The sequence below is a fragment of the Triticum urartu genome, chromosome 2, assembly GCF_003073215.2.
Source record: "Triticum urartu cultivar G1812 chromosome 2, Tu2.1, whole genome shotgun sequence".
In the NCBI taxonomy this organism is placed as follows: domain Eukaryota; kingdom Viridiplantae; phylum Streptophyta; class Magnoliopsida; order Poales; family Poaceae; genus Triticum; species Triticum urartu.
Window position 1 is genome coordinate 342,002,535 of NC_053023.1, and position 12,942 is coordinate 342,015,476.

At 43.0% G+C, this 12,942-nt stretch overlaps 1 protein-coding gene across 1 annotated transcript in view; it reads right to left on the minus strand.

The window, feature by feature from the left end:
* The window catches only part of LOC125537246 (endoplasmic reticulum metallopeptidase 1), a gene marked incomplete at its 5' end in the record, with an annotated part of 28,609 nt that extends 16,811 nt beyond the window's left edge, over positions 1–11,798 (minus strand). The window contains 10 exon segments of the mRNA XM_048700547.1: positions 2,085–2,144; positions 3,013–3,091; positions 3,639–3,735; positions 6,038–6,173; positions 6,362–6,524; positions 6,615–6,754; positions 8,303–8,391; positions 10,992–11,079; positions 11,496–11,596; positions 11,692–11,798. Of these exon segments, the coding sequence (XP_048556504.1) occupies positions 2,085–2,144; positions 3,013–3,091; positions 3,639–3,735; positions 6,038–6,173; positions 6,362–6,524; positions 6,615–6,754; positions 8,303–8,391; positions 10,992–11,079; positions 11,496–11,596; positions 11,692–11,798 (1,060 nt within the window).
* Positions 11,799–12,942: the final 1,144 nt, after the last annotated feature.

A 12,942-nucleotide genomic window follows, 5' to 3' on the forward strand; every position in this document is an offset into this window, starting at 1 on the left:
CGACGTCGAGTCAATTATCTCACTCATCCGGGGGAATGGGTAGGAATCTTCGGGACAAACCTTGTTGAGGTCGGTAAAGCCCACACACACATCCTCCCCTCGCCATTAGAGTTCGGGACTAGCACTGGCTTAGCTTAGCATAGCTTAGCAGTCTGAGTTTTTGATGCCGCCCTAAGTCAATCAACTACCTCTTGTATGACAACCTTCCTATCAAGGGCGAACCTCCGGAGCTTCTATTGCATTGGTTTGGCGCCAAGAAAAACATGGAGATGATGCTCGACAACTTCTCGTGGGTACGCAGGCATGTCAACTACAATCCAAGCAAATACATCTCGATTGGCCTTGAGGAACGCATAGAGCTCCTACTCACATCTGTTGCCTAGCGTTGCCCCAACATTCACGAACCGGGTCAACTGGGAGGCGGTGCAAACTATCTGACCTCTTCGTGTCCAGTCATGGCCGCCTTTGCTCTAGATTGCTTCTTCATGCTAGAAAAAATGACAATCATCATGATCTAGATGAAGGTTGCCCGGAAAGTCATCTTGGTTGGTGGAGAATCGCCTAAGGCGATCCGCGCAGGCCCCAAGGTGGGTGCCAAATGTGGATAATAAAATGTATCGCCGATCGTACGATCTGGAGATGGTCCTGGAAGTGAGTAGAGAGGGGCGGTGCCTGAAGGGATCTCATCGGCGATGAAGGTGACCGATGGTTTTACCTACGTTCATGCCCTCAGAAGAGGTAATAGCCCTATGTTCTGCCTACATGTCTTCATATTTATCAATAAGAGAATCATAATGATGTTTTCCAATCTACTAAGCTAGGTGACGGGCATGGGGCTCCTGGGTGACCATTCCCTTTGGCATGGCTTCGCCTGGTTTGGTAGCTATATTTGGGGGATACGATATGATCAGGTGAACCAAAGTTCTGGGGGACATCTCTCCTACAATGCAGAATCCTCGAAATAACACTCTTGTCCTTATCCGTTACAGGTGCCTACTTGGGCACAGTACTCGTAAGCCCCTAGACACTCGGGCCGATGATATGATTTGTGTTCATCTGTAAGGCGTCCTCCTCCAGGTGTGTATCCTTACGCACCACAATAACCACTGGTAACCAGATGGTGATGGGACCCCCCCCCCCCAGGTGAACATTCCCTTCGGCATGGCTTCGCCTGGTTTGGTAGCTATATTTGGGGGATACGATATGATCAGGTGACCCAAAGTTCTAGGGGACATCTCTCCTACAATGCAGAATCCTCCAAATAACACTCTTGTCCTTATCCGTTACAGGTGCCTACTTGGGCGCGGTACTCGTAAGCCCCTAGACAGTCGGGCCGATGATATGATTTGTGTTCATCTGTAAGGCGTCCTCCTCCAAGTGTGTATCCTTACGCACCACAATAACCACTGGTAACCAGATGGTGATGGGACACCCCCCCCCCCAAGGTGAACATTCCCTTTGGCATGGCTTCGCCTGGTTTGGTAGCTATATTTGGGGGATACGATATGATCAGGTGACCCAAAGTTCTGGGGGACATCTCTCCTCGAATGCAGAATCCTCGAAATAACACTCTTGTCCTTATCCGTTACAGGTGCCTACTCGGGCGCGGTACTCGTAAGCCCCTAGACACTCGGGCCGATGATATGATTTGTGTTCATCTTTAAGGCATCCTCCTCCAGGTCTGTATCCTTAAACACCACAATAACCACTGGTAACCAGATGGTGATGGAACCCCCCACCCCTACCTCATGCGTGCGTGCACATACACACATCTCCTACAGTAAAAGTAAACAAAAGAAGAAGAGTTGACAATTGGACAGTGAGACAACTAAGATAACCTTTCATGGGTACCTCTAAAGCCTCAACTATAAAAAGAGCTGGAGATGGTCCTGGAAGTGAGTAGAGAGAGAGGTTCCCATGAAAGGTTAAACCAGGTTTTATGTAAAGTTTATGAGACAACTAAGATAACATAACAAGTAAACAACCACACTCAAGGTATTGCTAAGAATCATCTTGAGAAAGTCAGATAGAAATTAAGTATTAAGCAACAGCATAAATGAAAGTGAAGGTGGTAAAAAACTTACCAGAGTTACTAGAGAATAGAGACCAAAAGCACCCCAAAAGTGTGATTGCTCTGATAGCCCCTAAAATATAAGAACCAAGTTCTTTTAATTGAAAGGTATAAGCTACTACCAACATGGCAGTTTCACTGGATGACAACCAAGAGCATTGAACATAAGAAAATATCATGACTAATTTCCATGTGCTTTACTGTCAAAATCAACAAGTTACATGTAACTGTACATCCTATTAATGAAACAGATTATGCAGATTTGTCAATGTTCTAAAACCTTATAGCTCATACAAACTGATTTGCCTCACAAATAAAAGTACCATTATTCATTGAACCCTAATTGTCTCAGCATAAAAAGTAACATAGGCACTCTAATTTTACTCTGCAATCGAGCTATAGAACAGAAGCAATTGACTTGACTAAAATCTAATTCTCCTGACTGAAAGATTATATACAGAAACACAGCTGAAAAGATAGTTGTGTGCAATGTTTGGTCAACAGAAAAGAACTAGCATGCAAGCCGAACTACTATTTTAAATCGACGAAGTCTACATTTCCATATTTAAAATTTGTGGAAGTTTTCAATCAAATTTGTAAAAAAAACTAAAAAAATCTCTTAGTGTTTTTTTCTTCATGGCAGTGACATAAACGAGCAACAAACGACATGTCACATCCAAGTCACCCAAACCCGCTTGTGAAACCATCTGAGGTTTAAAAGCACACTGTTTCAAAAGTTCGATACTACAACTCTGACGGTTTTTAGACTGCGTGAAAAGTGGAACTTTTCTCTTTTTTATCAATTACTAGCACAATATACACGCAACATTTGTGTTCTTCATCATCAATGCCAAATGACTTAATATACAAGCATGCAAAGTGCAAACAAATGAAATGGCAGAAGCATAATACAAACTACATGCTCTGTATAAGAAAAATACCCATATGATCCTCGGCAGCAATAAACCGACCAATGATGCCGGGACAAACATAAAAAATGCCAAACAAGGGTGAGCAAACCTGCATGCACAAAATTAACAAATATAAACATGTAAACTTTAATTGGAAATAACATGAACTAAATGGAATTAAAAGGAAATGTTCACTTTTAAGTATTTCAAAAAATAGCCCATGTAGAAAAAAATATGATTTTTAGGGCCCATGTTTTAAGTCTGAAGGTGGTCAAATAAAGTTATTGAAGGATAAACCAATGCCTCAGGTTTCCAACAGGACAGGAGAAACATTACTATTGCACAACAAGCATAGATTGGGTGTATGTCCTTGCAAGCAGCAGATGATAATGAGGCAGCGTCATAAAGGAGAGATAATGCAATATGAAAAGAGCAGTGGGAGACATAGGAGGATAATGCAATATGGAAGAGCAGTGGGAGACATAAGACAAATTATGGTAGGATAGCCCATGCCAACCACGCCACATGGTTGCTGCCTTATCCTAACTTGTATGAGGAAAAAAAAATTGCATGCTGAAGTTGCCAAATAATTGGAATAGAAGTGACAACAAAAATGAAAAGACATCATAGTAAGTCCAGAAAGATCTCATTGTTACCAATTCATTGCATTCTTTGTGAACAACAATCTAAGGCCTGCAGTCATAGCAGGAACGACTATTGCAAGGATGACACCAAATGCATGAAGCAACATTCCTGCGAGTGCATGTGAGATACAGTTACTGTTGGCCAGCATGATACTGTTAAGGAAGTACAGTACAAAATCCGAATCTTACTTTCTCATGTTATTTTTCAACAAAACATGGTAATTCTGTGTCTATTTAAGTGAAATAAGAAACTTTAAACGGCTTTGCTATTTGATTATATTGTGCCCCAAACTGGAATCCTCTACATTTCTACAAAATGGTCAGTACTATGATTGTAAATACTGACCAGGCTAAGCTTTTATCCCAAGCCAAAAAACAAAGGAATTCAAAAGAATTCTAGAAACAAATCCACATGTACATGTAGATGTTTAATACGTATATGTAAGATGTCATTGGTAGATTTACTATTTGGTATTTGCCATTATAGATCCACATATATTAATAACTTGCATAGTCCACAATAAAAATATTTATTACTGAAATTTTACATATAGTAGGTAGGACACATACATGTGGATATAGGAACACTAAACTAAGTGTGAGTGTACAATAGTTTATTCTACCCCCCTAGTAAGAAGTACACAAAATATAGTAACATAGTATACAAAATATAGTAAGTAAATTACCAACTTGGATAGTAAAAAAATTATTCCGGCATTACTACATTTTGTACACTGTTTTACTAAATTTTGTATATAGTGCTACTAGGGTTGTGCCTGATGGGCACGAGGAGGAGGTTAGCCTTGATGGGCAGGTGGTGTCTCAGGAGGACACCTTTCGATATTTGGGGTCAATGCTGCAGAAGGATGGGGATCGATGAAGATGTGAACCATCAAATCAAAGCCGGATGGATAAAGTGGCGCCAAGCTTCTGGCTTTCTCTGTGACAAGATTCAGCCTGCAATATTGTATGGCGATGAGTGTTGGCCGACTAAAAGGCGACATGTTCAACAGTTGTGGTGGAGACGCGCATGTTGAGATGGATGTGTGGCCACATAAGGAAGGATCGGGTCCAGAATGATGTTATACAAGATAGAGTTGGGGTGGCACCGATTGAAGAGAAGCTTGTCCAACATTGTCTGAGATGATTTGGGCATATTCCACGCAGGACTCCAGAAGCTCTAGTGCAGAGCAGACGGCTAAAGCGTGTTGATAATGTCAAGAGAGGTCGGGGTAGACCGAACTTGACATGGGAGGAGTCCGTAAAGAGAGATCTGAAGGACCGGAGTATCACCAAAGAACTAGCCATGGACAGGGGTGCGTGGAAGCTTGCTATCCATGTGCCAGAACAATGAGTTGGTTGCAAGATTCTTATGGGTTTCAACTCTAGCCTACCCAACTTGTTTGGGACTAAAGGCTTTGTTGTTGTTGTTGTTGTTGTTGTTGTTGTGTTACTAGGGGTATAGAATAAGCATTTTACACTCACGTTATTCAATATACATCTCAAACAAATTAATTATACCTCTATGATTTTTAGTATACCGTATTAATTATTCAAAGATACCTCAATACAAGTTTTACAAAATAAAAATCATCAGAACCCTTAGTTTAAATAATATATCATTTGTACATACAAAAAAGCAGTTTATGTGCAAATAAAATGAAATATACGGTTTCAAATGAAAATTTTCATATAACCCACTTTGGTCAAAGTTAGAGAAGTTTAGCTTTTTGAAAAACTAATACACCTTATATTTTTAGCAAAGGGAGTATAAAACAACACTATTCTAAGTGTGAGTGTAGAACAGAATTGTTATTCTACACCCCTAGCAAAACTATATACAATATCATGTAAAGTAGTAATTCTGAAAGAATTGTTTTGCTATTCAAGTCACTAATTTACTAAATTGTTATGAAAAGTACTATATTTTGCACACCGATCACTATATTTTGAGCACATTTTACTAGGGGTATATTCCACACTCACGCTTAGAATAGTATATATATATATAGTGGCTATTGTAAGTTTTTTTTACTTATATCGTGGTTTTCTTATGCCAATATGAACGGAACTATTTGCATATCAAATGTAAATTCTTAATGAAACGACATAAGAAAACCTCGGGTGCAAAATAACTTATTATGCACCCTGGGTGATGAATGGCATTATATCCTTTCAAGGCACATGTCACAACATCTACTCCCTCCGTTCCTAAATATTTGTCTTTTTAGAGATTTCAAATGGACTACCACATACGGATGTATAGACATATTTTAGAGTGTAGATTCACTCATTTTGCTCCGTATGTAGTCACTTGTTGAAATCTCTAGAAAGACAAATATTTAGGAACGGAGGGAGTAGTAGGTAAAGTATGATATCACACCATTTCAGAGTACATTTCAACCACATACCTCTTGCTAAATCCAGAACAGTCTGAAACAATGATATCATGGTAATATTTGGGAAGCTCAGGAACAATGGTGTAAGAAGGAAAATAGCTACAGGAAGACTGTGAATAATCAGAGACACATCACGTGGATAAAAGATCTGGACATAAGAATAAATATGTTAGTTTAGTCCCAAGAAAATGAATGAATTTCATGCTACATATCCTTTAGTGGCGTATATTGTAGCTACATTTTACAATGTAGGGAAAGTGAGGAAATGAACTTGTTTAGAACATTGATATCATAATATCATTATCGTTCCAATTTGGAAGAATAAAGTCAATGTACCATGAACCAAGTCAAGTAATCAAAGAAGATAGCTCTCAGATCGTCGATTCCCTCATTAACAGCTTTATTGGATCTCTCGCTCTCTTTTAGCAGCATCGGAGAATTTGTGAAAGCCTTTACGAGGTTGAATAAATTTTCACCGCGCGCTTGAATACTTCCAGGACTGAAACAGAAAAGACAAGTATACAATAATAATTACTGTATTTCATATGAAAAGTTAGAAATTTCATCAGGCCGGGAGTTTAATACATACAGCAGGTTTTCCAGTGTATCATAAGAAGTATGATAAAAATAACCACCAAGAACAAAGATAATATCAAGTCCTGGGATTTTTGCTACGTCTTCAGCAAATATCCTATAATCTGTATCACCTGGAATTATTCCAAACATATCCTGCATGTACGAAGCACAGTCCATTTCATTATAAAATACTCCCTCTGTTCACAAATATAAGATGTTTTGGATATTTCAATATAGACTACATACGGATTGAAATGAGTGAACGAACACACTAAAACGTGTCTATATACAATCGGTTAACAAAAAAGTTAGAACATCTTATATTTGTGAACGGAGGGAGTACATCCGATACATAACTAATATTTTATAATATTATGCAGGTGCACCATAGCTAATATTTGAAGAAATATGTATAGATTTTGTCCTTGGTGCTCCGGGATGAACCTTTCCTTATCTATGATGCAGTTTTTCGAGTAAACGCAAAATGATTTTTGCGTTTCATTGCATTGAAAAGATGGGAGAGAGTACATGCCTCCTAGGAGGTTATATTTACAGAGTCCTAGCGCCTTATCAGTGGACATCCCAGGAGGTGGGCAAGACAACCCGCAGCCCCTGTGCCCCAGCTTTTGCCCAACATTTGGCCTTGTCTTTAATCCTATCAACTAGCGCATCTATCGAGGGTCTTGCATTGTCGAAGACGCATTCGTTCCTCTGTTTCCAGATCATCCAGGGGACAAGCAGTGTGATCGATTGCAGAGCTTTGCGTAGTGTAGGAGGGGTCTGTGCCTTCGCACGCAGCCACCAGTCCATCATGATAATTTCGTTGGCTGGCGGTTGGGCAGGTATATGCGCCCAGTCCAGAATGATGTGCCAAGTCTGCTTAGCAAATGGACACGCCAGGAGCAGGTGTTGGATGGTCTCCGGGTCTTGGTCGCAAAGGAGGCACCTAGGGTGGTGCTGCAGGCCGCGGCGGGCCAGCCTCGACGCCGTCCAACACCGGTCCTGGTTAGCAAGCCAGTGGAAGAATTTGACGCGGGGTGGCGCCCAACTCTTCCAAATCAGCTTCCATGAATGGCAGCGCGTAGATCCCTGGAATGTGGCAGCGTAGCAAGACTGGGCCGAAGTATGTGGCGCTTGCTGTCCATCTCCAGAGCAGCCGGTCGGGTTCGTCTGAGGGTGAAATGCTGTACCGCCTGCCAGAGCATCAGGTACTGGCCAATCTCGTGTATCCCGAGGGTCCCCTGGATATCGCGGGCCCAAGTGTTCCCGTCCAGGCCTTCTGCCACTGTTCTCGTCTTGCGTCGCCACTTGGGGATGCATTGGTATAGCATGGGGGCTATCTCACGGACGGATTGGCCGTTTATCCATCGGTCGTCCCAGAAGAGTACTGTCCGGCCATCGCCGAGCATCATAGTGCTGGCCATTTATCCTTTGCTTTGTTGTTCAGGGGATGTTTGGATAAGAGGCATTTATTTTTTAGGAGCCGCCATAATTATTGCACATTTTAACTAAATACCAAAACTCTTCAAAAATACCACCAATCCAAACAGGCTCCTCTTAGCCTATAACCTGAAGCTAGGACAAGCAAACCTTTCATGTGCAACTAATTTTGCAACACCAAGTACATAAATTGGAAGTGAAGACAAAAGATAATTAAGTAAACCATTTTAGAAGCTTGTATGGAAGTTCGGAAACAAGAACCTGAGCAACACTATTTGCCATTGGATACTTTGCAGTCTGAGCATAAATACGAGAAGGCCAAGATCCCGGTCCAGACTGACAAACTAAATCTGGTGAGGGAAGATAAACGGCCAGGATCATATTTCATTGCAAAATCAACACATTTAAGCCAGACATCTTTATAATATGGAGTAAATTGCCAAAAACCACAACAATTGTGCACAATGCATAAAATAACCACCGTTTTCATAAAAGTTTGCAGATAGCACTGTTTTTTGGTCATTTTTTTTGCCAAAAACAATAAATGGTGAATTGAGCGTGTTTCTAACAGAAAACCTGACATGCTGGGCCCACTGTAAGTGATGACATTGCACTAAATCTTCACACTGTTTGATTCTCACATTGAGTTAGATGAAGGGACCACCCATCAGTTCTTCACTGCCCCGCCTCTCTGATCTCCTTGGTGACATTCCTACGAGCACTTGGTCAACACCATTGGCTCCTCCCTCCAACAGATGCGTCACCAGCCACGGCCGACGAGGTTGAGGATGGCGACATGCGTTAGTTCTAGCACGGCGACGGCAAAGGCAGTGGTGAGATGCTGCGCTCTCGTATTCATGGCCCGGCCAGCTAGTTTGAAAGGGGCGCGTACGGTGCACGACAGAGCTCCGGCCTGAGCACAGCGAGGATGCGTCAACGCCGCGAGCCACCGCAGCACCTACTCGTGCCAAAGGCCACCGCGCCGCCTTGCTAGCCGCCACCGTACGTGCTTTGCACAACACAGCCATCCATGCTGGGTCAACCCTGTGCGCTGCAGGCTCGAAGCAAGCACCGCATGTACAGCGTGCTCCGTGGCTGCCGCGCCGCTGCGTCTCGCTGGCGCGTTGCCGCCGTCATCTTGCTCCCCGCCACCATGTCCGCCGTGCGCACCCGCATTGCAAGCACCCACAGGATGGCCACCCCCCATGCCTAAATGCATCCATCACCGCGCCGCGTGCTCGGCTTCGCCGCCACGTCAACATGCTCTGCCGTGTGCCCCCGGCACCGCGAGCTTTGCCATGGCCTCGTGCTCGTCGCGGTCAATGGCGGACCCGGGGGCGGGGGCAGCAGGGGTCACGGCTCCCCCTACATCCAGAAATGTTTTGAAGACCCCAGCTTAGCTATGTATAGAACTATGTGTCCTCTCCTATTTCTCTCTCCCAAACAGCATTTTGGTGAAATAGAGTAGATGCATGCTCACAGATGATCCTACTAAGTAGTGAAAAGTGAATGCCTTTTTGACTTTTGCTCCCATTGCTTCAGCAGTTCAGTCACACACACGCAAACGAGTGCCCTTGCTTATTTTTCATTCCTGTGGCTTCTCCTGTCTTCCTGTTCTGCGCTTATGTAGGACGACAAGAGAGGCAAATTATAGGTGGACAAGGCAAATTATAGGCTAGGCTCGCAAGGAGCGACCTAGTCCACTTGGGCTCATACCTAAGTAGCCCGTGGTGCTTTGAGATTTTTTCTACAAAAATATGCCTCCCAAGGACAAGTCCAGGATGGCCTCGTTTTTCCAGTTCAATGTTCGGCCCCCCTTACGTATAATTCCTGTCTCCGCCGTTGGTCGCGGTGGTGCTGCGCACATCCCGCGCATGGCTGCTGCCGCACGCTGCTGCAGCGCCGTCATGCCTGGCTGGCCAGGTTAAAAGCCTCGTCGCTCAGCCCGTGCTAGAGCTGCCTGCCCACCCGTGCTTAGGCGCCGCCGTGGAACCCTAGTCGTCGATCCCCCCTTGTGGGCTGTGGCAGTACGGGTGTGGGCCAGGCCGGGCCAAGCAGGTGAACTGGAAAAAGAAAGAAAGAAAAAGTTAATGTCCGTCACCCATGGCAGTTTGCCTTTGCCACTTTGACCTGACAGGTGGGCCCGGAGTGTCAGGTTCGCTGTCAAAACATGGTCAACCGACGGATCAGTGTTTTCGGCAACGCGTTTACTGAAAAGGTGCTATCTGCAAACTGTTATGAAAACGGTGGTTTTGTGATGCATTGTGCCCAATTGTGGTGGTTTTTGGCAATTTACTCATTAATATGATTATGACTTCTTCACACTAACTAATCTCAATCTTTGTGAACAAATATTCTTTACATACGACAAGGCACCTGGCTACTACTGACTATCCTAGAATTAAAGTAAATGCAGACTTCAATCATTGTAAACTTGAAAATCTAAATTATTAGGATCAAGTGTTCAACGGACTAAGCTGATGCCCCATTTGCACAGGACCAATCTCTACAGAAGCAACATGAAGGCAATAACTCAAAATGGAACAACAATTCCTGTGAGGGGAAAACTAAACATCTATAGAGAGGCAACAGAATTATAAGTTGTCAATGAACAAGGACTGCACAACAATACTGAACTTGGACGCAGAAACAAATTAGGGCATTACAGTCTCAATACGTATTCAATCCGAATATGCTACTATTATAAGAGAAAAGAACACTAGAACTAATGTGTATTAGAACTACCAACTAAGTTACTGAAGTATACAATCATAATAGCACGACCTCTTGGTAAGCAGTCATTAGATCATACAACAATTATAGTACGTGGATATCATTTCCATAAGGCAGCATCGATAAAATGAAGCTTGTTTCCAGCTCTTGAATTGACTTGAGTTTTAAAATACAAAATTTCAAACAACTAAACAAGAGATAAAGTACAGAATAATACCAGCACCACCACTTCCAGAAGCTTCGATATTAATGAAAGCACCAATTGTGCTGCTCCATTTATGTGTCTTCATAAAACCATGCGAACCCTGGTTAACAGCATCAAGGATAAGCGCAAGTTGCTTCATTGAGCTACACGGACAATCAACATATATGAAATGACATGAGTATCCTTTTATGTATTTATTTTGAGTTTGACTTAATATTCTTACCATGTTCTAATTAATAAGCAGAAATTAATATCTGGGGCAGTTTTGTCTGTTTCAACCCCCCGCGAGGGGAAAAGTTACAGAGCTTGCCAGTGCACCATAATTAGCTTAGACTCATACGCTGCAACTATTAATAGCACCTTACTATGGACCAGTTCAGATTGCCCTCAGCTGAGTCATCACAAGATATTTTGATCGAAGGAACAAAATCACACAACTACCTTTTCAATTCATGGACTATGTAGTAGTTTTGCGCATGTAGTCTAACAGTTTGGTGATGATTGACAGTCACATACCAGAAGAAAAAGTTCCTCAGCACCATTGAAAAGGAAAATGACTGGCCGAGGAGGGACCCACCCAGACTCAAGCATAAGTCGTGATAGTTCAAGCATAGATGCTGGACAAGAAATATTACAAACACAAATCATGCCCCGATGAAAGTCTGCACAGTAAGAATCACATTTGTTCAGACAAATAAGAGGTTGTACTTACCAACACAGGAACCACAGTCTGCTGCACCAGGTGATCCAAGTGGACTGTCGAAATGTCCATTCACCAAAAGGGATGGTTCATCCTCTTCTGAAACATTTGATGAAATCCTGTAATTAATTGTTATATCTTAGAAATAATTTGTTTAAATTATATGGTTCATGAGGAAAAATATAGCCAAAATTAACAAAGGTTGTCTCGTCAGTTGGCACTTTGTAATACCACAACGAAAGTAGAAGTGGCTCATGAGTGTTCCTGGCAGCTCAATCCCACAATTGAAAGTTTAGACATGCTAGAGCAGCACTCTATGATGGCTGGGTACCACAATTTTTGTGAAAGATGTCGCTAAGCATATTACTATTGGACTCTCCTTGATTGAGTTCATCATAAAAATCAACCATGGCTGCTACATAGATCGCTCCAGTCTAAATTGCACGAGGGCTCATGCATGGCTGCTAATCTACGCATGAATACAATAAAAAATGCGTGCACGTATTAATCATCTTTTGCAATGGGCAGCACCCTTATAGCTAGGCCCATGGACTGTATCCAGCCTGTATAAGAATCGAATCGGCAGAACACGTCCCGTGTTGCCTATCGTCACCAAATAATTAAATTCACATGTGTGAATCGGTTTCAAGTCCTGGTGCTTTTATTCAGAGTTTTAAAACAGCTAGTTGCTAACATCCTCAAGAGATTTTATGGAAGGCTATTGATACGTTCAGCGGTAGCAGCACTGCATGGACGTCCCCTTCTAGACTTCTAATAAGCTAGCATCAGCCTATAAAAGATTATCACCATTCACGCTGCGAGGGGGGCACTATGGAAGATGCCTATGGAAGATTATCACCATTCACGCCAAGGGCACTATGGAAGATGCCTCGGACCAGCCATCGCCACGTTTACTGCCAATGTGAGGCCATGCCATTGGCACACCAAGGGACGACACAGACGACGAACTCATGTGGGATTCAGCCAAGCATAAAACACGTCAAGGCCCTCGTCTAAAACTTGCCAAAGGACATGATGGGATTACACTGAGTCGCCAAAAAAACAGCGTGATGTTGTAACACCGCGTAGACGCCAAGGCACATTCAGCACAGGGGCGGAGACGGGGGGGGGGGGGGGGGGGGGGGGGGGGGGGGGACCACCCCCCCCCCCCGGCCCCCCTAACGATACAACACATATAGTGTATGCAGCAGTATATATACAAATGCTAATTACCGTATATGGCTAATCGAATTAGTACTATAA